This window comes from Carcharhinus amblyrhynchos, chromosome 6 (assembly GCF_965287045.1).
Source record: "Carcharhinus amblyrhynchos chromosome 6, sCarAmb.v2.hapA, whole genome shotgun sequence".
Classification (NCBI taxonomy): Eukaryota; Metazoa; Chordata; class Chondrichthyes; order Carcharhiniformes; family Carcharhinidae; genus Carcharhinus; species Carcharhinus amblyrhynchos.
Genome location: NC_137329.1, coordinates 34,527,806 through 34,554,710, shown reverse-complemented (window position 1 = coordinate 34,554,710; position 26,905 = coordinate 34,527,806). Strand labels below are relative to the sequence as shown.

General features: G+C 40.8%; 1 protein-coding gene across 5 annotated transcripts in view; it reads left to right on the top strand.

Moving 5' to 3' along the window:
* trim66 (tripartite motif containing 66) overlaps positions 1 to 26,905 on the top strand; it is a 210,952-nt gene that overhangs the window by 167,422 nt on the left and 16,625 nt on the right. For all 5 annotated transcript variants that reach the window (XM_080190176.1, XM_080190175.1, XM_080190179.1 and 2 more), the window contains 5 exons: positions 339 to 453; positions 3,148 to 3,294; positions 3,472 to 3,586; positions 19,008 to 19,960; positions 23,009 to 23,179. In XM_080190176.1, coding sequence (XP_080046302.1) covers positions 339 to 453; positions 3,148 to 3,294; positions 3,472 to 3,586; positions 19,008 to 19,960; positions 23,009 to 23,179 — 1,501 coding nt within the window. The remainder of the gene's footprint in view (positions 1 to 338; positions 454 to 3,147; positions 3,295 to 3,471; positions 3,587 to 19,007; positions 19,961 to 23,008; positions 23,180 to 26,905) is intronic.

The following is a 26,905-nucleotide window of genomic DNA, read 5'->3' as shown; positions in this document are numbered from 1 at the left end:
TCCCACTTGTGATTCCTCAATTAATGGACTTTTGATTTTTATTGTAACAGCTTGGAGATACAAGTTTGAAAGTGAGATCTGCATAAATTGGAAGGATTAAGAGGCCAAGTTTTCCAACTTGCTGGTGTATGCTACTACCACTAATGTTGCAATGACATTTTTAATAACCAGTTTGTATTTTTTTTTGGTGGAATTAGGATAAAATTCTTCTTGGCTCCTCAAGCTCTCACAGATACTAGTACTATTGGACAGTATTGTAATTTACTCCCTTCAACCAAAGTAATGTAAGTGCATGTTTATTCAAATACATTTTACTGGAAAGAACATCTGTCTTGCAGGTTAAATGAAGTAAAACAAATGCGGACAAAGATTGAAAATCAGATTAAGATGGCAAAAATGATCATGATGAATGAATTAAATAAACGAGTGAATGTTCTCATGGACCAGCTGGAGGTGAGACCTACTGTGACACACCTAAAGTAATTACATGTTTACAATCATTTCAAGAAGCTGAATTGCAAGGCTGCAGTCGTTGGTACTTGCTGGGTTTGAATCCGCTTTGGAAAGGAAAAGCCTTTCAAGAGATGTTCTGACAGCATTGCACATCAGTTACAGCCATGTAAATTATTTCTGTAATAGCCAAGTAATAATAATGGTTATAAAGTGAATTATCATAGTATTCTTGTTGTAATTTCGCTTTGGTTGTTTTGATGAAGCAGTTTTCAGTATATGTGTCGAGTGAGCATTCAGCTGAATCACAAAACCAGCCTTCATTTGGGCTTCCTGTCACACATTAGAACTGAGATATCAGCTAAACAGCTCCATTGTCTGTAAAACTGTAAATAAAATGATGTCTCTGCAAGGAGTTTTTAAAGTTTATAATGCGATTATTTTGTATATAGTTTGTTAATTCTCCCAAGGCCAGAAATCATTTCTTAAACAGGTTGATAGGCAATCTGCTTCAACACATCTGACAATGTTTCTTTTAAATGCAAGGTTGGAGGTATGCAAGGCTGGGGATGACTTGCCTTCTGATGTTTCTTCCCTTGGGAGCAAAAATTTTTTTTGCTCTGTATCCAGTGCTGATGGCACAGTTTCCATTACTGCTTTTTAAAAAAAAATTCATGAGATGTGGACATCGCTGACAAGGTCATTATTTGTTGTCCATTTCCCAATTGCCCTTAAGAGCTTGCTAGGCCATTTTAGAGGGGAGTACAAGTAAAGTCACATGTAGGTCATACCAGATAAGAATGGCTGATTCCCTTTCCTAAAGGGAATCTGTTGATCCAGATGGGTCTTTACAACAATTGATGATAATTTCATGGTCACCTTTACTGAGGATAGTTTTATGTTCCGGATTTATTGATTTAATTCGAATTCCACTGGCTGCCGGAGCATTGTCCTAGGATTCTATCATTAGTCCAGTAACATTACCACTATACTACAGTCTCCCCCTAAAATGGACATTTAGAACATCACATGCTTGAATTCTGCTGTGCACTCTAAGGAGATAAAGTATTCCTTGTTCCACTGTTCTCTTGTCAGTTCTAATTCTAACCGAAAATAAATATTTATGAATTGGGAAGGTAATTTTATATTAAGCTTGAAAAAAGTATCAGCCCCCTCTTTTCTGAACAGAGAATTCTTGAATGGGCTCTGAGTTGATATGGACACCGGATGCCCTTGATGGGCTGAATCCAATTCGATACACTTTATTGTCCTTGTGGAAATTACTTGTGGGGACAGTTTATGTATAACCAACAAGACGGATGGAAAATGCATAGCAATATAACAACCTGTGTCACTACAGTGCAGTGCCAACATCATAGCCGAAGATGATAAAGATAGAAATGAAAGGTCTGGGGTCTTTATATTCCCACTCCAGCCCAGGTACAAAGCTGGTGATATGTTTGTGTCCTGTCCTCCAGGCTGTCTTCTGTAACAAGCATCATTGGTATATTGAGGCAATGGATGAGGAAAATACAGTTTAAGAAAGTTCTTCAATCTTGGGCACTTGCAGTCCATTTCTACTATCAAAAAGCACCAGGCCAAGGAGACCATCTGATTTTGATGGTGCAGCCTGCTCCTGTGCAGAGGTATTCCAGCCCAAAAGCCTCTGTCTGAGTGGCAATGCTCCAACACATTGACTCTCATTTCCTAGGCCATGTGTCCTTGTCTGTTGCTAGCCAAAGAATTGATCCTGGAAAAGAGTATTGGAGAGATGACCAATATATTCAGCATCCTCCGTAGTGGCAGCTGATGCAGGCAAACCAGGATATTCTAACATGACTGACCACTGTACCAGGGCACTATCTCCCTGTCCCCGTAGAGCCTTTTGTTAAAATGCTGTCATTTCATCAGAACAGAATACCAAAACTGGTGATAAATCACTGTAAGCCTTCAGTCTTATTCTTCCCATAGTTGATTGAATAGCTATAACAAAGAAACATACTACAAAATCACAATCACTCAAGCCTATCCAGCCTTGAATGTTTTGTTCAAATGATTAACCCCTTTGGATGTCAAGCTTGTAGCTGGAATTCGAGAGCACAGGCTCTAATGTAAATTCGCTGATACTCTACAGCCTGTGATCAAGAATGGTATCATCCCATTTATCCGATGGACGGCCAGGGACCTGAGTTTGATTCCCAGCTTGAGTCACTGTGTAGAATTTGCATGTTCTCCCTGTGTCTACGTGGGTTTCTCCTGGGTGCTCCAATTTCCTCCCACAGTCCAGAGATGTGTTGATTAGGTACGTTGGCCATGCTAAATTCTCCCTCACTGTACCTGAACAGGAGCTGGAGTATGGTGACTCGGGGATTTTTACAGTAACTTCATTGTGGTGTAAAAGTAAGCCTACTTGTGACACATAAGTAAACACAAGAATTCAGGCTTCAGACAGGAGTCTGCAACACTTTATTGGATTCTCTAATCTGCATTTCCTTGATTGCAGCTCCCCACTGGAAATGTGGGATAAGTGAATTTGGTCAAGTATGTATGCCCATACCTATCTAGTGGCTGAGAACTTCCACAAAATAAAAACCTAGATGGAGTAATTTCACATTGGAAATGAGTAATTGAGTCTATTCTGTGTTTCTGGTGTGACGAAAGTGGCTTTTAGTGATAATTATTCCTTTGATCTCACAGAGAATAACAAACGAACGAAAGCATAAACTGGAGCACCAACTTCAAGCAGTAATGGATTTGTGCAAGCATTTGGAACATGTATTGAACTTCATTAATTGGGCAGTCGCTAAGAAGAATGATATCCCATTCTTATTCAGCAAGGAACTGGTAAGGGTATATTATCATCTCTGGCAAGCAGTAATGCTGGCAAAGTCAAAAATGGTGAATCTGTATCAAAGACAAACTCACATGAATTGTGTTAAATTAAGAGTATTCAATATTTATTAGTTCAGAGAGAATATTTGGCTGGTATGTAATAACCAATGTTAATATTCTGTTATATAGATCCTATTTCAGATGCGACGTTTGCTGGAAACACAGTGCAATGTAGACTTAGGTCCTTCCAAGATCCAGTTTCGCTGGGACTCTACCACATGGAGTAAACAGCTCTCTACTTTAGGTAGGAAAGATCTAACAGCATCAGACCACGTTAGCTAAATAATTGCATTGTTTCATTGCTCCTACAGATCCACTCCAATGTGTACTGAGTTGATGCGCATCGCTAATGCAGTAATAGTTTTCGAGAATAAAAGCAACTCTTTTTCTTGTTGGAAATATATTGTGATAGTCTTATCTTTGTATTAAAATACATTTCAACATGAATGATTTATTTATCATGTCCATCTTTCACTTATGTATAAAAAATAAAATTTGCCAACAATTGGTCTCAGTGTAATAACAAACAAGCCAATTACTAACTAGATTGCCGAAACAAAACTGAAATGTTGAAAAGAAACAGTAAATGTAAATCAGACCATTTTTCCTCAAATGATAGAGAGCAAGTTGGAGTTACACCGGATTGCAATAAGCCTGCTGGTGTCTGATCTCTAAGCAGTTTTAGTTGTTGATGATCTGGGAGAAAACTATAGGCTATCTGAGGTCCTGGAATGAGGGGGTTGTCCAATGATGAGAGGCTGAGTGAATTGGGAATACTTTCTCTGGAGTTTAGAAAAATGAGAGGCAATCTCATAGAAACATAGAAGATAGGAGGAGGCCTTTGAGCCTGCTCCGCCATTCAGTATGATCATGGCTGATCATCCAACTCAATAGTGTAATCCTGCTTTCTCCCCGTAACCTTTTGATCCCATTCACCCCAAGTGCTATATCTAGCTCCGTCTTGAATATATTCAGTGCTTTGGAATCAACTACTTCCTCTGGTAATGAATTCCAGAGGCTTACCACTCTTTTTTGTTTTGGGTGAATAAATGTCTCCTCACCTCCATCCTAAATGGTCTGCCCTGAATCCTCAGACTGTCACCCCTGGTTCTGGAATCTGCCACCATTGGGAACATCATCTACCCTGTCTAGAATTAGAGTTAAGAATACCTCTTAGAATTTTATAAGTCTCTGAGCCCCTTCCTCATTCATTTGAACTCCAGCGAAAACAGTCCTAACCTAGCCAATCTTTCCTCATACATCAACTCTGCCATCCCCAGAATCAGCCTGGTAAACCTTCACTGCACTCCCTTGAGAGCAAGAACATCCTTCATCAGAAAAGGAGACCAAAACTCTGCACACTACTCTTGGTGTGGCATCACCTGTATAATTACAACGACACATCTCTGCTCCTGCACTCAACCTCTCGCAATGAAGGCCAACATGCTATTTGCCGCCTTTACCACCTGCTGCGCTTGCATGCTTGCCTTCAGTGACTGGTGCACAAGGATACCCAGGTGCTGCTGCAGACTCCGCTCTCCCAATTTACAGCCATTCAGGTAGTAACCTGCCTTGTTTTTGCTTCCAAAGTGAATAACCTCACATTAATCCAAATTATACTGCATCTCTCCACCCCCAATCTGTCCAGATCAATCTCATTGGAATGTTTACGATTATGAAGGGGCTTAATAGCGTACACACGAGCGATTGTTTCCACTGGGAAATCTAAAACATGGGCACAGTTTCTGGATAAGGGATTGAGAGGAGGGGAATCTACTCCACTCAAAGGGTGGTGAATCTTTGGAATTCTTCTCCCAAGAGTGTTATGGGTTCTCCATTGTTAAATACATTTAAGGCTGAGATAGACAAATTTTTGCTGTCTCAGGTTATCACAGGAATAGGGAATGGACAGGGAAATTGAGCTGGAGCCAATCAGTCATGATCATATTGAATGGAGTAACAGGCATATGGTCTACTCCTATCTCTTGTGACAAACCATAATGTATCAATGTATTCTGTATACCAACACCACTTTAGGCAAATTTGTTTATTAGTTTCATAAAAATATTGTGTATATAATGTACATTTCACCTTCTAATGCAGGGCATATGTGTGGGTGTTTTAAATCTTTTATGCCAAGAGAGCTTTCCCTTTAAAATACTGTTATAGATTTAAATCGATGTCAGAATGAATAATTCCAGTTACTTTCTGCATTTGCACTGTTCATGATTATTTAAGTAAAACATCAAAATAGCTCAGATCTATATTCTTAATTCATCTCATCAGCTTTTATAGACTAATTCATTCCGTGGTAACTATTTGACTTTAAATTGGAGTGTTGCCTGGACCAATGTGGGGGCCAGTACAATGAAAGAGCTGATAATACAAGAAACACAATACATCCTCCATGCAGGAGGCAAAGAGGGAAAGGCAGGGAGGTGCTAAGAAGGAGTAAACAATATAAGAACGAGAAACATTCTAGGTTCAGAGGGAAGTTGTTCATGTTGGAAATGGGGATCAGATTGAGCATTTTATGTATACGGTTGGAAACAAATTTTGACAGCAGTCACAATGCTCTGTTTCATGCACAGTATACTTGAAATATACATTGTTAAAAGAAAAGTAATTGGTGTGCATGCTAGTATACAATATTTCAGACTTGTGGAGCATTGTCAGACCGTACCACTGTGCTACAATAATGATGCATTTATGTGAGAAAGATACAGAAAAGAGTTACGGATTTGACTCTAACTGAAGGAAAGGGGATACTCATTGAAACCTATATAAAATGTTAAATAGCATAAATGAGTTAAGCACTCATTTTTACTTCAAAGTACAACAACAGAATTATTGGAATGCATAAATGGAAATTAGTGAGTAGTTAATTTAGAACTGGGGAAAACCTCTGAAGTGATAAATATTTGAATGAATCAACCAGGTATGGTTATCGAGGAATAAACCACAAACAAAAAAAAATTCATTTAGATACCACAAACTTAATGGGACTAAGATCTGACATTGCCAAGTCCTGATGGTCTAGAATTTATTAAAGAAGTCTTGGTAGTGTACTTAGAAATCATAGTATGATCAGACAGAGCCAGTATGGTTTTATGAAAGGGAAATTGTGTTTGACAAGTTTTTTTGAGGATGTAACTAGTAGAGTAGACAAAGGAGAGCCAGTAGATGTAATAGTATCAACTTCTCTTAATCAGTACTAGAGCATGCATGCAACTTTATTCATTTTGTGGGGCATGGGCATTGCTGGCTCCCAGCATTTATTGCTCATCTCTAGTTGCCCAAGGGAAATTGAGAGTCAACCACATTGCTGTTATTCTGGAGCTACATGTAGGCCAGAGCAAGTAAGGATGGCAGATTTCCTTCCCTAAAGGACATTAGTGAACCAGATGGGTTTTTCCAACAATCAACAATGATTTCATGGTCATCAGTGGATTTTTAATTCAATTTTTTATTGAATTTAAATTCCACCATCTACTGCTGGGGGATTCGAAGCTGGGTCCCCAGAACATCAGCTAAATTTCTGGATTAATAGTCTAGTGATAATACCATGAGGCCATTACCTCCTCACAGCATTCGCAACATCGAGTGAGCATCAAGGTGACAGATGGAGTATAATCTGCGGAAGAGTGAGGTTATTCACTTTTTGGTTGTAAGAATAGAAAATAATAATTTTTAAAAAGCCATGTAACTTGTAAATGTTGGTGCTCAAAGGCTTTGAGTTTGATTTGATTTCTTTGATTTATGATTGTCATCTATTCACATACAGTGAAAATATTGTTTCTTGCGCGCTATGCAGACAAAACATGCCGTTCACAGAGAAGGAAGCAAGAGAGAGTGCAGAATGTAGTGTTACAGTCATAGCTAGGGTGTAGAGAAAGATCAACTTAATGCAAGGTAAGTCCATTCAAAAGTCTTGGAGTTGTGCTCATACAAGGAACTCAGAAATTTAGCATGGAAGTACAGAAAGTAATTAGGAAAGCAAATTGCATGTTGGCCTTCATTGCAAGGGCTTTGGAGTACAAGAGAGAGGAAGTCTTGCTACAATTGTTACAAGACTTTGAGCTTACATCTGAAGTACTGTGTGAAATTCGGATCTCCATATTTAAGGAAGGATATATTTGCAATAAGCTGTACAGTGAAGGTTCATTAGATTGGTCCCTGGGATGCGAGTAGTGATCTATAATGGGAGGCTGAATCAACTTGGCTTAAATTCATTGGAATTTAAAAGAATCGGAGGTGATCTCCTTGAAACATACAAGATTCTGGAGAGGCTTGACAGGGTAGACAGAGATCGCTTCTGTTGGCTGTGAACCTAAAACATGGTGGGTGGGATATAGTCTTGGGACAAGAAATTCATCATTTAGGACTGAGATGAGAAAAGAATTAGTTGGCTTAGAGTGGATTTTCCGGCTGTGCTTACCAAGGCCGAAAATACCCGCCCAAGGTCAATGGATCTTTACATGATCTGTCCCCACCTGCTATGATTCCTGTGGCAGGTGGGTGGGAAAATTCCGCCTGCAGAATTTTGAATCTTTAGAATTCTCCATCCGAAAGGGTGGTGGAAGCTCCATCATTGATTATACTTAAGGCTGTGCTGGACAGCTGCTTGGTTTCTCGGGGAATCAATGGATATTGGCAGTAGGTGAGAGAGTGCAGGTGAACACTAAGCTGTAATTGCATGAATGGTGGTTTGGGCTCAAAAGGGTTGCATAGTCTGCTCCAATCTCTGTTTTGTTCCTTCAAGAGAATATTTGGAATGTAAAATACTTACCACAGTAAGAAATAGAGGCTATAACACTACTTAAAAATTGAATTGTACAAGCATTTGTGGGAAAATGTGTAGAAAATTGTAAGTGTAAAATGGGATTGAAGTGAATAACTCAATTGTGCTATTGCCAGCACAAATCAGATATGCTGAATTGATGAGTTTGGAATATGACTCCAGTGTTGCAGTACTAACCTTAGTTTGAATTATCCCAATATATCTTTGAGACAGAAATTTCCTTGACACACAAAATTTAACTTTAGCTGTTTTCCATATAAAGGCTGGATGTCCAGTCTTATGGAACACGATGCAGTACCACAAAACAAAAGTACTATTACTTGCATTTTGTTCAGTAATTAAAAAGCTAACATTCTTCCATATTATTTAACATATCAAAAACTGCTTGCTTTGGCCAATCACCTTTTTAAGATCACCTGCTATAAACCACATTTGTGGTTCTTGTCTTCCGCACCTACCCCTCCTGTTTTGAATGAGCTCTCGTAAAGACTTGAATAATAGTCACATCCAGCATCAGATCTGACATACTTCTGTCATTTTCAAAAAGATTGTCTACACTTGAAAATATGGTCACATTTCACTTTTTATGAACAAAGTTTGGGTGGCTCATTGGGGAAGATGGATCCCTTCAAAGACATGTATGTTTATATCCAGCTAATGAATTCTGGACTCAATAAATCTTTAATGTTAACAATGAATGTTTCCATTGCACTTTGACAAATGTTTATCTGGCATTAGGATAGTAGCAACCCTCTCATTAAAAAGGGGGGCAGGCATCATGATTAAGTTGTGCCTGTTGGTTGCAATGCAGGCATCAAGCCAACCTTGTGTTGCCTGACGATTTGAATGGTTTCTCTTGTGCAGTTTATTGGCTGGGTGCAATAGCACCACTTTAAGCAATGCCGATGAGCTTAAAGTAGCTTACACCTCTTAAAAAGGAGGTAGCTGGAACTGGTGCTGGGAATCTTGTTGAAGAGGATTCATTTTGGGATCGTGAGGAATGCTGCAACAGGAGAGAGAGTGGGCTCCAAGACTTTTGGATGCTGAACAGAAATCATGGTGAAAAGAAGAGATCTGCAGTGGAGAAGGATGCCCTCCAGGCACATGGTCAAAAGGCAGTGGGAGCAGATAGCCTTGGGGCTCAGTGCCAGGGTCAAGTCAGACCCCCAAACTCTTGGTATGACATTGTTTAGGGACCAGTAACTTTTAGTTTAAGTTTGAGATTCAAGACTCTTGCTAAGGGAATAAAGCCACAAGATTCTGCAGTTTTTGAATAAACAGAGACAAAAGTAAAACAATTTGCAATATCTAATATTCTAACATTTAGTGTTAACATGAGATACATATGAACTAACAGGTGAACTATGGTCAAACGCACCATTATAAATGGCAACCAAGACAAATTCCACCAACTTCTCAGTAGTTCACCCAGACATCAGTAACGCAGTGAGTCAATTAATCTCTTGAAGTTCTTGTCTCTGTCTCAAGGAATTTCTGTCTTCAACTTTTTGAAGTTCTCATCTGGTAATTTTCTCTAAGATTGCTCCAACCCAGACGGCCTCAAATGATTACCACCTCACTATCTTTCAGTCTCTGTTGATTGAGACTCTGTTCCTCTGGATTCCTGAGCTGAACTCAGCACCAACTCAGAAGTACAACTTCAGCTCTTTGGCCATGCCAAGCAGAATATTATTGCTCCAAAGAGGTAGCTTCACTCCAACAGCCCACAGTACAGACCTTCTGGTGATTTCTTAGATCATCAGGGCTTCTCCCAAGCCACCATTACTTAGTCTGCTTGTGGTAGCCTTTTTTTCTGCTTGGAGCAATTTCCACTGCTTGCTCTCACCCTCGCCTTTGCCCTCTCCCTCTCCCTAACTGGAGCAGCTGCCTTTGGGATCACATTGTTTTCCTCCTCTCTGTCCCCTATCTGGGGGCTCCCCCTTCAATATGGTGTTCAGCTTCCATTCACTTGATCTGGTTTACATGCTGTTTCTTTTTCATCATGCAGGAGCACTTCTCTGTCAGGATTCCCAAGTCCTTTAACTGGCTGGATTGCGCATGTACCGTCTGCTCCCAGTCGACGCATGCGTGAAACTCCTGACCCCAGTTGTGACTTGGAGTTCCTGGATCCCATTCCCAAAAAGGTATGTTTTTGGCTCTTGTAACCCTTCCTAAATCTATTTCTATCTTTCCTGGAGCTCCATGTTTGAATTCTTGTAATCATGGGGTGATTCTCTGTTCCCAACGCACTAATTTTTTGGCACGGTGGGGTGGGACAATCACGTGTGGGCTGATTCTTGGGATTTGAGCATGCGTTCCTGAGGTGCGCACACCTCAGAGCACTGGATATCCAGCGTGGTCAGGACCACAATGGAAACCAGTGGGAACAGCAGGTAAGTTATTTTAATCTATTTTAAATCTTATTTTAATGTCATTAGTGGGCCCGGAGACTTCAGATAAGAAACTATCCTAATGTATATTGCAGCTGAACTCTCATAGGTAAAATGCTTTTCACACCCTCAGAGGTGCCATAAAAAAGCATTTTTCTCTAAATCTGGACCAGACTGTGTGTGCTTACACACTGAAATATCTCCTGCATGCCCCAGAGCTCCAAACTAATTCTAACGGGGTACTTCTTTTTTGATTCCACTGCCTTGATTCCGTGCAGTTGCAAGTTGGTCTCTGTGCCTGCTCGCTCCTCCCACCCTGTCAGTGCAATTTCACTGTGGGATTCAGACAAGAACTAGCGGGAGACCCTGCAAGAATGAAGTGGGGGCAATCAGGGACCCCTGCAGGTTGGAGTTGTGGTGCCCCATGGACACCTGGAAGTGCCAGCCTGTGCCCCTGGCCAAGGGGTAAAGTGCCCATGCCCAGGGAGCACCTTATCCCCAGGAGGCACCAGGCATCGGGCAGTGCAAAGGGAGCAATTGGTAGGGGGAGGGTGTCCTGCTGCTGCCACTCTTCATGAGATTGGTCAGGACTCCCTCGAGGCTAGCATTTGGGGTGGGGTGGGCTGGGGTTGTTGGGGGGGGGGGGTGGTGGGGGGGCGGTTGGTGGTCTGCCTCTGGATGGGGGAAATCATCATCACTGCTGGAGGTGAGCTGGCCAGCAAACTGCAGGCTGATAGTTCGGAGCCGCTGCATATGTCAGAGGCCTGCAACTGTCTGACTCTGCTGTGAATAGGCCCCACCCGCTGAGCTTTTAATGAGATTCGCCATTGTGACCTCTGCATCGCACAGAGTGGGAGATTCGTGTCTGAACACCCACTGAAAAAACAATTGTGAGTTCAGAACTTGGAACTTTTTTTAGGAGAATTGCCCCCCCCCATGTTTCTGCCCCAGCCGGAGTATTGAAATGATATTAATCTGAGACACAAATGACATTCTGTGACAAGGGTAAACTTCCCCCCTCATCCTCCTTGACGTGTGCAGCTTTTTGCACAGTTGACTACGCCATCCTCCTCCAAAGCCTCCAGGTGGGGCTGCTCATCCATAGTTCCATTCCTATCCATGTAATCATAAACAAAAAATTGCTTGTGATGGCTTCTCTTCTAGCTCTTACACATTTCTGCTGCATCTATCATATCCTAGATGGCATGGCGGCACAGTTGTTAGCACTGCTGCCACACAGCACCAGAGACCCAGGTTCAATTCCAGCCTCAAGTGACTGTGGAGTTTGCGCTTTCTCCGTGTCAGCGTGGGTTTCCTCTGGGTGCTCCAGTTTCCTTCCATAGTCCAAAGATCTGCTGGTTTTGTTGATTGACCATGCTAAATTGCCCCTTTAGTGTCAGGGGGACTAGCATGGTAAATACATGGGGTTAAGAGACTTAATACATGGGGGAGATACGAAATGGGTTTTTTGCACCCGTATTTACTGAGGAAACGGGTATGGAGTCTATGGAAATAGGGCAAACAGGTAGAGAGGTCATGAAACCTTTACGCATGAAAGGGAAGGAGATGCTGGCTGTCTTGAGGCAAATCAGAATGGATAAATCCCCAGGACTGTACAGGGTATTCCCACGGACCTTGAGGGAGGCTAGTGTTGAACTTGCAGGGGCCCTGGCAGACATATTTAAAATGTCCGTATTCACAGGGGAGGTGCCGGATGATTGGAGGGTGGCTCATGTTGTTCCGTTGCTTTAAAAAGGTTCCAAAAGAAAAACGGGAAATTCTAGGCCAGTAAGTTTGATGTCGGTGGTGGGCAAGTTATTGGAAGGTGTGATAAGGGATAGGATCTACAAATATTCGGATAGACAGAGATTTATTAGGGAGAGTCAACATGGTTTTGTGCATGGTAGGTCATGTTTGACCAATCTATTAGAGTTTTTCGAGGAGGTTACCAGGAAAGTGGATGAAGGGAAGGTGGTGGATGTTATCTACCTGGATTTCAGCAAGGCCTTTGACAAAGTCCCTCATGGGAGGTTAGTTAGGAAGGTTCAGTCACTAGGTTTACATGAGAAGGTAGTAAATTGGATTAGACACTGGCTCAATGGAAGAAGCCAGAGAGTGGTTGTGGAGGATTGCTTCTCTGAATGGAGGCCTGTGACTAGTGGTGTGCTGTAGGGATTGGTGTTGGGTCCATTGTTGTTTATCATCCAGATCATTTGATATAGATGACAATATGGTAAATTGGATCAGCAAATTTGCTGATGATACAAAGATTGGAGGTGTAGTGAACAGTGAGGAAGGTTTTCAAAGCTTGCAGAGGGATTTGGACCAACCAGAAAAATGAGCTGAAAAATGGCAAATGGAATTTAATGCAGACAAGTGTGAGGTTTTGCACTTCAGAAGGACAAACCAAAGTGGAACGTACAGGGTAAATGTTAGGACTCTGAAGAGTGCAGTTGAATAGAGGGATCTGGGAATACGGGTACAGAATTCCCTAAAAGTGACGTCACAGGTGGATAGGGACGTAAAGAGTGCTTTTAGTACATTGGCTTTTATAAATCGGAGTATCGAGCGTAAAAGTTGGAGTGTTATGGTAAGGTTGTATAAGGCATTGGTGAAGCCAAATTTAGAGTATTGTGTACAGTTTTGGTCACCTAGTTACAGGAAGGATGTAAATAAGGTTGAAAGAATGCAGAGAAGGTGCACAAGGATGTTGCTGGGACTTGAGAAGCTGAGTTACAGAGACAGATTGAATAGGTTAGGACATTATTCCCTGGAGCGTAGAAGAATGAGGGGAGATTTGATAGAGGCGTATAAGATTTTGATGGGTATAGATAGAGTGAATGCAAGCAGGCTTTTTCCACTGAGGCTAGGGGAGAAAGAAACCAGAGGGCATGGGTTAAGGGTGAAAGGAGAAAAGTTTAAAGGGAATATTAAAGGCGGCTTCTTCTCAGAGTGGTGGGAGTGTGGAATGAGCTGCCGGATAAAGTGGTAAATGTGGGGTCACTTTTAATATTTAAGAAAAACTTGGATGGGCTCATGGATGAGAGCGGTGTGGAGGGATATGGCCCAAGTGCAGGTCAGTGGGACTAGGCAAAAAATGGTTTGGCACAGACAAGAAGGGCCAAAAGGCCTGTTTCTGAGCTGTAATTTTTTATGGTTCTATGGACTTGGGTAGGATTTGTCATAGGTGTAGGCTCAATGGGTCGAATGACCACCTACTGCACTGTAGGGATTCTGTGATTTCTCACCTACTCCTCCTCGGCAACACCGTCCGAAGACACAGACACAGCATTAGTTATTACTTGTATGCTGTTACATCCTTTCACCACTACCTCGCTTGACTTCTCTACTATTACCAAATTTGTCAGACGGGTTATCCAACATCCAATACTGAATGACAGTCATTTCACCCACTTAAATATTGTTCGAGGTTCCCACTCCAAACCCCTTTCTCTAGCTACCAACTCCACCCCGTCCCCTTAATATCAGTAAGAAGTCTCTCAACACCACGTTAAAGTCCAACCGGTTGGACTTTCTCATGTTGCGAGACTTCATACTGTGTTTACCCCAGTCCAATGCCGGCATCTCTGCATCAGGACTACCCTTAATTTCAACCAGTCTGTTCACAACCTTGGTGTCACGTTAAATCCTGAAATGACCTTCCAACCTCCTATTTGTGATATAACGAACACCGCATATTTCCACTTCTGTAACATCTTCCGAGTTTGCCCCGTCTCAGTTCATATGTTTCTGAAACCTTCGTTCATATCTTTCTTACCTCTAGACTCAGTTTATTCCAACACACTCCCTTTAGAAACCTGAGATCATCCAAAGCTTTGCTGTCCATGTCTTAATCTACAGCCAATCTCTTTCCCCTATGTGTTCACTGAAGCACATTGGCTGCCAGGCCAAACAAAGTCTTGATTTAAGAATTTTGACCCTTGTTTTCAAATCTCTCCATGGCCTGTTCCTCCCTATTGTCATAATCTCTTCTAGCCCCACAACTCTCTAAGATACCTGTACCCCTCTAATTCTGACAGTTTGTGCATTCCCAATTGTAATTTCTCCACCATTGATGACTATGCCTTCAGTTGCTTCAGCCCCAAGCTCTAGAATTCTCTCCTCTCCACTTTGGTGGCTTACTTTTTCCTTTTAAGACACTCTTAAAACCTTTTAACCAAACTTTTAAGAGTTCTGACCCTCTCTCTTTGTGTAGCTTGGTATCTTGCATTGTTTTTCAATTATACCATGAAGTGTCATGGGATGTTTCATTATGTTAAAGGCACAATATTAGTATATTGTTGTGTTGGCTGAAATACAACTGGCACAGAGGACAAGCACAGACAGGCATTGTTACTGCTGCCAACGTACTGATACTGACCTGTCTGATTCACTATGTGTACACACATGTTGGATGTTGAAGTGGAACTTTTTTTGGGTCACTTGTGGACAGAATTGACACATGATGTTGACAAAGTGGTGTGGATGCAGTAAGTGCCTCCCTGAACCATAGGGAAGCTTACAATCCAACCAAAGTCACTGTTTACTCTGTCAGCTGCTCTGAGGCAAAAAATAATAAAATATAGTTAGCCCACATCCCTTACAAAATGTCACAAATATTTCTGATTATTGCCTGAAAAGGGCAAGAGTTATAAAAGTCAGTAGCTATGGTCACCTTGAGAACCCCAGAAATGGGTTTCCATTGCTCTGACATGCAGTTGTAACTGGAGCAGATAACAGATTGCAATGCAGACGTCCATATTTAAATACAAACCACTTGCACATTTTTCTTTAATTTAGGTTCAGATAGAAGAATTTCTCTTTAAACACTCTGGACTGATAGGATTGTCTGCTGAGAGCTATGCTCTCTTTCTTTGCACCTCTGGCAGGATACCCTGCTCTGCATAGCCTCTCCTTATTCTCCAAGTCATTTCAAATGAAATGCCTGCTCCTGCACTATCTTTGGGAGCAAATGGATTGTACTTGTAGTTTAATTAAAAAGCCCTTCAGCACCTGCACATTGTTTCAAATTGTAAAAGTATATCATCAAAAACTACAAAACACTTGTGGAATTGTAGAAACAGCCAGAAGAAATCAACCAGTATGAAATTGTAACCACATATCTAATGAATCTAATTGAATTTTATGAAGATGTGACCAAAGTAATGGGCTGGGGAATGCCTATGAATATTATTTAAGTAGTATTCCAAAAGGCGTGTGATAAATTCTTTCAGGAGAGATTGATCACCAAAACTGAAGCTCATATAATTGAAGGAAACTTATTAACCTGGTTAGAAAATTGGCTGAGCAGAAGAGGAGAGAGAGAATAAAGATAGTAGGCTGACATTCTAATTGACAGTGCAACTAATGGTGTCCTAAGAGATCTCTATTGGAGCCTTGATTATTAACTTAGGTAATGGAGTTAAAATCCATATAATCAAATTTTGTTGATGACACAAAGTATAATGAGAAATGCCAATGGAAGTGTAAAATTACAAAGAGATAGCGATAGATTAGGTGAATGGCAAACTAGCAAATGGACTTCAGTGCAGGCAAATGTGAAGTCATTTGACACACTTTTTTGACCTAAAAAAAATATAGAACAGGATTCTTTTGAAACATTGAAAAGCTTGAAACAGTAGACTTTGAAAGGGATTTGAGGCGCAGATCATTAAAATATCATGAACAAGACGAATGGAATGCTGGCCTTTGAATCTAGAGGACTCAAGATATAAGTCATTTTTGAGCTATACTAAGCCCTGATTAGATCCACCTGGATTTTTGTGAACAGTCCTGGCCATTACACATTAGAAAGGATATATTGGCCTTGGAAGAAATGTAGAGTTTGAGAATTATACTTGGAACTTCGAGGTTGAACTTGAAAGAAAAATTGAAATCGGGCAGTGTTCCTGGAATTTAGAATGTTAAAGAATAATTGGTGTATTTGGGGTATAAAGGTAGATTGGGAGAAGCTACCTCAAATTGTTGGGTGATCTTGGACTGGGAATTTATGTGAAAATCATAGAAACCCTGCTGTGCAGGAAGAGGCCATTTGGCCCATGTCTGCACTGACCACAATCCCACCCATTCCCTAGCCCCCATATCCCTACATATTTACCCTTTAATCCCCTAATCTACACATCTCAGAACTCTAAGGGGCAATTTTAGCATGGCCAATCAACCTAACCCACACATCTTTGGATTGTGGCAGGAAACTGGAGCACCTGGAGGAAACCCACACTGACATGAGGAGAATGTGCAAACTCCACACAAACAGTAACCCAAGCTGGGAATCAAACCCAGGTCCCTGGAGCTGCGAAGCAGCAGTGCTAAGCACTGCACGACCATGCCGTCCTTAAAATGTATTCTAAGATCTTGGGTGTAAAATTAAGAAAGGGTTACGCAAAGGGTACAAAAACAGAAAATGGTAGAAAAACTCAGCAGGCCTGAGAGCCAATGTTTTCAGTCAGGATGATCCTTCATCAGATTCCAACACCCACAATATTTTACCTTTATTGTAGAAGTTTGGAACTCTCTTCTGCAAAAGGCAATAGACATTAATTTTGAAATGGAGATTGATGGACTTTTAGTAGCCAAAGATATTAAACAGTCTGAGGCAAAGGTATGTACGTGGAGTTGTTGCACATCAGCCAAGATAGAACCATAAAACCATAGAACACTACAGCACAGAAATAGGCCTTTTGGCCCTTCTTGACTGTGCCGAACCATTTTTCTACCTAGTCCCACTGACCTCCACCTGGACCATATCCCTCCACACTCCTCTCATCCATGTACCTGTCCAAGTTTTTCTTAAATGTTAAAAGTGAGCCCGCATTTACCACTTAATCTGGCAGCTCATTCCACACTCCCACCCCTCTCGGTGTGAAGAACCACCTTCCCCCCGCCCTCAATATTCCCTTTAAACTTTTCCCCCTTCACCATTAACCCATGTTATCTAGTTTTTTTGCTCCCCTACCCTCAGTGGAAAAATCCTGCTTTGTTCACTCTACCTATACCCATCATAATTTTATACATCTCTATCAGATCTCCCCTCATCCTTCTACGCTTCAGGGAGTTAAAGTCCTAACCTATTCAACCTTTCTCTGTAACTCAGTTTCTCAACGCCTGGCAACATCCTTGTAAACCTCTGTAGTATTTCAACCTTATTAATATCCTTCCTGTAATTAGCTGACCAAAACTGCATACAATAATCTCATTGAATGGTGGAAGACACCCAAGGTGCTAAGTGACCGACTCCTATTCCTAACAAATATCACTGTATAGGGAAAGGTAGTAGGATTTCTTCCTGTTTCAACAGTACAAGGCTAAGAAAGGGTCCTGCAATGCAGAAGGAGGCCATTTGGCCCATCGAGCCTGCACTGACAACAGTCCAATCCCATCCCTATCCCCATAACCAACCATTTTTACCCTGCTAATCCCCTAAACTACTCATCTTGGGACACTAAGGGGCAATTTAGCATGGCCAATCAACCTAACCCACACACCTTTGGACTGAGAGGAAACCCCGGAGCACCTGGAGGAAACCCATGCAATCACAGAGAATGTGTGAACTCCACATGGTTACCCGAGGCTAGAATTGAACCTGGATCGTGGTGCTGTGAGTCAGCAGTGCTAGCCACTGTGTCATCGTGTCACCCTGGCAACACTGACATCATTACAGCAGTCAGTGCAATTCTCCCCAGAAATGTGTGGTACACCATGGACACTCTTTTGGTGCTCCAAGAGCATTCAATTAACCTAACAAATGGCTGCTAATGAGCCCAAATTCACATCGCTGTTCTTCATAAACTTAACTCCTCAAAACCAATAATGTTTCTCTACTATATTTTGTACTCATTAGGCCACTTGCTTGACAAAAGCAGGTGACTTTTAAGTAGAAAGTGATATGGTTGCAAGGTATTCAATTTTAGACTTTGGTCATGTGAATTTGTTATCCACAAGTCAGAAACTCCATAATTTGTGAGCTTGTTTAAAATTGAGGCTTTGAGCTCCTCTGATCATGGAAGTGGTCAGATCCCTTTTAATGGAATTATATTGAATTTAATAAGTGTGGGCATCTTTTGATGTGGTACCAAGTAATGTAATATTGAGTTGGGTTAATCCCAGTTCTGATTTCTAGTCTGTGCTGAGGTGAACCGCTTTCATTCGTAGCGATGGGAGGGATGCTGCAATTAACCTCAATGATCCGTGGAAATGAAAAATCAGGCATAGTTTGTTCTGATTATAATTCTTTGCTGGCATCAGTATGCGAACCTTGGAAAATAGCTTGTTAGTATTGTTCTGATTTACACACGAGGACTGATCATTTGGCTAAGGCACTGATAGACTGTTTACCTTGGCTGTGTACAGCATCAAGAATTTGCATGTCTGAGTAGAGAGGAAAAAATGTGGACAATTAAAAGACTTGGTCCCATTTTTTTACTTAAAGTATATTTTGTTTATTCCCCCCTCAGGCCATTTGTCATTTGACTGTGAAAACGCAGCTCACCAAGAATGCCAGCCCTCTTTCCATCAACAGACATCACCAGTACCATGTGACATTGCAACTCACGAACCGAGTTTACAGCCATCTCCTCTATGCCAGAATCCTGGTCAACAATATTCAGCCTGTAAAAATCATTGTCTAGACTTTCATCCACTTCACAAAGAACATGAGGCCTTAAACTGTTTGCAGCATCATCGAAGTTTGAGCCAAGTTCCAGGACATTTGCAGCATCAGCTCCAGATGCAGTACACTAGCATGCACCAGAGCCAATCTCAACAGAAATATTTCCCACATCCATTGCCAGTACAGCCAATACCAACTTTGCAGCAGTGGCATGTAGCTCAGACTGGACTTGAGCAGAGTCCAGTTTTGATAGGACATTTACAAGCACAACACCTGCAGCAAAACTTGCATCCAGCATATACGATGCAGCAGCCACGAAGCATAAAACCAATGCATGTGGTGGCCTTGCAGCAATCAAAGCAACTTGTGCACCAACCACAACCACAGAGACGGCGCTGCCAAATACAGAATTTGAAACAGTCGAAACAGTCAACATTGCAACCCTATGCTGTAAAGCAGCAACTACAGCTACAACAAATTCAACAGCAACCATCCATGGAAGAAGCACAGGGCAAACCCCATCCACAGAAAGCAGGTCAGAGTACAAGCACAAAACAAACATGTCAACCAGATCAAACATCTACGAGCTTTAACGATATCTTGGAGAAACCACATCCATTTAACCGGAACACACACCATGTGCAGGACACTAATTTGAAACAGAATTCCATTACGAGGCAACCTGACCCAAAGAAACAAGAAATGCCAATGGAACTACAGCACCTTGGTCTTCAAAGAGTGGTGATAAATGCTCAGGACCAGCAGACTGAACTGGGCCAGCAGAATAACAATAACCAGGTACTATTAAATGTGATGATCAAGTTAATCTGAGGTTAATTTGATAACCGATCACAAGGCTTACGACAACGAACGTGATAAAATATAACCTTTTTTAAAGCATTAGAAATATGATCTAATGCAGGTAATAATTGCAATGCAAAGTGATTCCATAAATTTTGCAGCATATACTTAAAGTGATCTTGAACCATGATGGGGGATGCTGTTCTTGGCTATTGCAAAATTCAGAAATTGGTTGGGCTTATACATACTGAGCTGAATGCAAATGAGGTTTTGTGCCTCCTACTTGAGGTACTTTCAGGAATGAGTGTAAAACTAAATTCAGCTTCATATATTTTTAAAGATTGGATAAAATCAGCATAATGAGAAAGAAAATTATTTGGGGTTATCACAGCATTGTGTAAAAGATCAGTTGTTGTCTGCCTTTATTTTTATGCTAAGTATAAGCAACAAGTCATTTTAACTTGATTCTGGTGTCCTTTTTAATTGGAGTGAGGGAGCATTGATTGTGAGACATTTACTGCTGCATGGTGTCTATTGTCATCTTGTGTCTTTGATTAGAGTGGGGAAGGAAGATACAACAACAGTTGAGGCAAGTGCTCTTTAGATATGAACAAATAAAGCAACTGAAGATACCTGCAGCACACATACACCGCCTTCTCACCTTGCTATGAGCAAACATGTAAATAAAGAGCAGGAATAGGCTTCACCCTTGAGCTTGCTCAGTCATTTAATAAGGTCATGACTGATCTGATAGTAACCTCAAATCTGCTCCATGACCATCCCCAAAACCTTCCAGAGGCAATCTGACCTATAATGCATTTCACAAAGACTCTTGCTTTCACCACCTTTTTCAGGAGGAGTTCCAAAGGCTTATGACCTTAGTTTAAAAAAAAGGTTCACCTCATTGGTTTTAAATGGACAGCCCTTTACTTTTTAAAAAGTGACCCCTGGTTCTAGATTCTCGACAAGAGAAACAGCCTCTCCGCATCCAATCTTTCAGGACTCCTCTGAAGGTTGTATGTTTCAATCAGGTTGCCTCTTGTTCTTCTAAACTCCAGTGAATACAAGCACATGCCCAATCTTTCCCTCGTAGAACAACACACCCATTCCTGGTATTATTCTGATAAACCTCTGAACTGTTTCCAGTGCATTTACATATGTCCTTAAATAAGGTAACCAATACTATACACATTACTCCAGATGTCGCCTCACTGAACTCTGTACAAGTGAAACAATAAATGATACATTCAATTAGCTTTCCTGATTGCTACCTTTTATTCTCCAGAAGTGTATTTGAACAATACTAACACTGTTGCTCTTACAGCAGTGCCTTTTTCTATCTGCTGTCTGTTTCTGTCTCTATCTATCTTCTCTTTTAATCTCTTCAGTCAGCACTTCTTTACACGAGCTAGGTTAAATCCTTACTGTTGAGGCACATAACACAGGATAAATTGAAAGCTTGCGCAGCTTATTGGGAAGAGAAAAGCAAGATGAAGTAATACCAATCCATAGACTGGTCTGTTTTCAGTACAGTAGTTCTACTTTCCGAGTCAAAATGTTGTTTTTGGCATTTTGTAAATAAAATTTCAGCTTTAATCCTGTATTGCTTTAAAATGTGCTTTGTGAGGATAAGGTATTTCACTCCAGGTGACACACTAGAAAGCCTTTATCAAAACAAATTTTATTTAACAATGCAGTTTAACTGTAACAAATTAATTAGTTTAACTTTTACTAATTGAAATGCTTAAACATGACCGGATAGGTTAGCAGTTAACAATTCTATCTCTTAGTTCCAATTCGAGCAATATTCCTTTTACAGACTTGAACTCCAATTCCAAATCAATCAGCACCACACAGGCTTACTTGTACTTGTTAACAATCCTAGAGCCTTTTGAATACCTCTGGAAAGAGATAGACAAACATCTGTCTACTGATGCCCTCAAACATCAGCCTTCAGAGAGAGAGAGACAAAAGGACACCTCTTGCTTCTTTCAGGATCAGGCAGAAAGTGATGGTTTTAAAATAAGAGAACTGTGTGTTTTCCCTGCAAACTCAGCTCTGTCTATTCATATGTCTATGCCTCTCTCAATCAACCTAACCAAAACCTTACTCTGAAACCCCAGGGGAGAAACCAAATAAACAAAAATGCGTTAACTCAAATTGGAACAAACACCCCCTTAGCTAAAGTCAATCATTAGCCTTCTTTCTCAGCATGGAGCTGTATACTATTTCAGACAAATCGGCACTCTGTAAAACAGAGCTGAATTTTAAACATACCCCTTACATGATAAGAAATACACTTCTTAAAAGCACAGAATTATCACACTAGACTGTTACATAAGGCACATAATATTTCAGCTTCTCTGAAAGAACAGCTTCAGTATTGTGACAGAGCCATTAATTGTTTGCTTGCATACACTTGTATTGATTAGTATGGCCATTGACCATAGGATATAATGTAAAATGCCCATAAAACTGAAGGTAGACTTCTTGATGTGCAGCACCATGTTTTTTTGGGAAGGAGTAGAATAATTGGTAGAGGTCCATATGCAAAGGGATATTGTTGTACAGCATTCTCCCGTATGCAGATGTTATCTCAAACCTTATCAGAGAGCTAGTTGTGCTTCTGGCTCATTACGTGAATGGAAATTTATCCTCATTGATTTTCACTACAGTGCACCTGCCAGCAAAGAACAAGGATGGTAACTGTTTGGCATGGATGTTTCCAGGTAGATCACTGTTAGTGACCTATAGCACTGTGTTTTGAAAGGCCAATAATGTTCATGTGAAAAAAGAAGGCAAATTTGTGGAATTGAGTTGAATTGGGATAATTAGCTTTTTAAGTATTTATGTTCTTTGATAGGTAGTGGTATAAATACATTGTTTAAAGTGACTTCCATCATTATTTTATCTAGCGAAATTGCAGATATCGCTATATAATCATGCTATGTAAATGATGAATTTATGTGATGGCATTTCTTTGATTTATGTCCACCAGAGTTCAGCAATATGTATTTTTAATTTTTGTTCAATTTTTGTTCCTAGAATCACCTTGATGTTGCAGAACAGCAGTTTGTAAATTTTCACAGAAAAAGCACTATCCCTCTCCAACCACTGGATTTATTGGGAATACATAATACAATTGGGAAGCCATCAACCACCACTAGGTCATCAACAAAAAAGAAGTCTTCAACTACTTTGAAAAAAAGGAGCAAGGTAGTAATTGAACAGAAAAATTGCCAAACTATTGATGCTTCTATTCATGTGTTCTCAAAACTATAGCACTGATCTTAACTCTGAGTGTGGCTTGCAGAAGCCAAGCTTAGTGCATAGTGCCCACAATGGCACCAACTTGGTACCCAAGAATGTTTAATTTCTAGACCTTGTTACCACATTCCATGACTGATTTCCAGCTAAGTTTGCTAGGAATCTTAAGAGGGGAGTAAGTGCAAGGGAGGAATAAGGTCTCATGCAGACCCTAGGAAATGGCTCCCTGCACCAAGCAGTTAGGCATGATGTGGAGGTGCCAGCATTGGACTGGGGTAAACACAGTAAGAAGTCTCACGACACAGGTTAAAGTCCAACCAGTTTATTTGATAGTAAAACCACAAGCTTTCGGACACACCTGATGAAGGAACAGCGTTCCCAAAAGCTTGTGGGTTTACTATCAAATAAACTGGTTGGACTTTAACCTGGTGCTGTGAGATTTCTTACCAAGCACTTAGGGTCAGGAGAGGGGTAAGGAGACCCTGAATGTGAAGCCTTAATGATTCCTTGCAGACTCCATAGGAGCACACCTTTTTCTGATCAACAAAGGCATCTCCAAAAGCATTTTTAAGAAATTAACTTTCTTGTATCTCTTCAGACCACTTTACTTATTCCAGCTGGTTTTCCTGAACATTGAAAGCCAAAGTCATAATTAGAAAAAAATGCTTTGGCCTCCAAAAACCTGGCATTTAAAATTGGAGTGACTGCAAGTCCATCAGAAGGCAGTAGGAAATGTCTAACCATCATTTTAATCTACTTCACCATCACCCACCCCTCCAAACTCTCCTCTCCACTCTAAGATAATCTTTGGCTCAAAATTTTATCAGTGGGAGGTAAAGTTTCAATTGCGGTGTAAATTGTCATGGCTGTTTTCTGTTTACATTTTGCATGTTTATGATCGGTTTTATTCATATAAGACTTGCATCTTGTTCTCAATGGGTAAATGCACCTGCTGTTCAGCTGCATTACCCTTGGGAATAGACGTTTTTAACAGCAAATTCAGTGAACCACAAGACTACAGTGGAAAAGAACAACTTTTGCATGAAAAAATGTTAGCGAACTACGACAAACAATTGCAGAAATATATCTGTGCGACACAGTTTATCCGGGAGGATCAAGATTGTTCTAACTACTCTGGCTGTGTTTTCAATGTCAAATCCAGTCTCTTACTTTCAACAGCAGCTGCAGTTGTGCTTCCTGTATCAAAAACAACATGCACTGTAAATATCTACAGAGAATCGTCTGTTTATGTTCATTTAGCAACAATACTTAAAGATGAACTGCACAACTTATTTTACTTGATCCACAGCCTAAAAAGAAAGAAAATAAATTATTTCAAAATGCATTTTTATTTCCTTTGGGAAAAGGTTTTTTTCTATCAAGAGACCATTAGATTAAATTTTTTGATAAGGTTCCCCATGGTAAGCTACTGCAGAAAATGTGGATGCATGAGATTGAGGGTGATTTAGCGGTTTGGATCAGGAATTGGCTAGCTGAAAGAAGACGATTGATGGGAAATATTCAACCTGGAGTTCAGTTACTAGTGGTGTATCGCAGGGATCTGTTTTGGGACCACTGCTGTTTGTCATTTTTATAAATGACCTAGATGAGGGTGTAGAAGGATGGATTAGTAAATTTGCAGATGACACTAAAGTCGGAGGAGTTGTGGACAGTGCGGATGGATGTTGCAGTCTGCAGAAGGACATAGATAAGCTGCAGAGCTGGGCTGAGAGGTAGCAAATGGAGTTTAATGCAGAAAAGTGTGAGGTGATTCACTTTGGAAGGAGTAACAGGATTACAGAGTATTGGGCTAATGGAAAGACTCTTGGTAGTGTGGATGAGCAGAGAGATCTCAGTGTCCATATGCATAGATCCCTGAAAGTTGGCACCCAGGTTGATAGGGTTGTTAAGAAGGCGTACGATGTGTTAGCTTTTATTGGTAGAGGGATTGAGTTTTGGAGCTGCGGGATCATGTTGCAGCTGTACAAAATCCTGGTGCGGCCGCACTTGTAGTATTGCGTATGGTTCTGGTCGCCACATTATAAGAAAGATGTGGAAGCATTGGAAAGGGTGCAGAGGAGATTTACCAGGATGTTGCCTGGTAAGGTGGGAATGTCTTATGAGGAAAGGCTGAGGGACTTGAGGTTGTTTTCGTTTGAGAGAAGAAGGTTAAGAGGTGACTTAATTGAGGCATGCAAGATGATCAAAGGATTAGATAGGGTGGACAGTGAGAGCCTTTTTCCTTGATAGTGATGGCTAACACAAGGGGACATAGCTTTAAATTGAGGGGTGATAAATATGGGACAGATATCAAAGGTAGGTTCTTTACTCAGAGGGTAGTAAGGGCGTGGAATGCCCTGCCTGCAGCAGTAGTGGAGTCACCAACTTTAAGGGCATTCAAATGGTCATTGGATAGACATATGGATAATATTGGAATAGTTTAAGTTAGAGGGTCATTAGATTGGTTCCACTGGTCGGCGCAACATCGAGGGCCAAAGGGCCTGTACTGCACTGTAATGTTCTATGTGATTCAATGATTGGGTGACATTTGCTAAACAATCCTGATTGCACTAGGGATTACCAGAAAACTAATTTAAGACTTTCAGTCATGCTTAGCGATGGTCGTTTATACATCCTAGAAGCTATATATTCACACAGCCCTGTCCTTTACAGACAGAAAGAACACGTCTACCCATTGTGCTTTTTTTTCAATGTAACTAAAGTTTGGGAACAGCCATTCCCTAGTTCATTATTCATGGCAATGCCTTGACCAAAGTCAGCTTGTCTGTTTTGAATTTGAACTGTTGATCCCAGTTGATGTAACTGGACAGGAAGATCCCAAAATGGAACCTACCTCAAAAGACCATAACTTCTACTTCAGAGTCACAGGACCACTAATTGGTTTGAACAAAAGGGAAAAAAAGCATTTAAACATGGAGGAAAATGGATTATAATACAATACTACTTTACTTCCTCTTAGCTTAACACGTACACACAGGTTTTAAGATTAACATGAATGGCAAAGAACATTTGAAGCTACAAGCTGCATTAGAGCACAATTCTTTTTATTAACAGCACAGATTGGTTGTGGTCAAACACACACTCCACTCTGAACCAAAGTTAGTGCCTGTGGATATCGCCTCAGAATCCACCCCACCCCTCCCAAAAACTTGCTTTAAAACCTCTCTCATTCATTTCCATTAGCAGATCGCATGCCAAAATCCACTCCAGGATTTTCAAATGAAACTTTTAAATAAAGCTTCTGCTTCACTTTACTGTGAATCCAGTCCACAATTTTACACCTACCCCTTCAGGACTCCTTTTGTCTTGACTGACTTCCACTGTTACACAAACTCTGATATCCTCCAGCCAATTCTGTCTTCCCAATTACTTTAAAATGTGTTTCATAGACCGTAATAAGACATCCCAAACTTTAGGATTACTTTGGAAACAATTATCAAGCTTCTCATCAGCCAATTCCTTCATAGCTCTGTCTGTGGTGCCCATGAACAATATCCTCTTTCCAGGTTACTAGAACCAGCCATTCTTTAGTTCCTCTGGAGCTTTCTTTCTTGCACATCACTCTAATGTACAACTTTTCCTGTTTTGAGCAGAGCTCAGAGATGTTCCCTCTCCAGCTTCCTGTTTGTAACTGCTCTGCCTTCTAATTAAAAC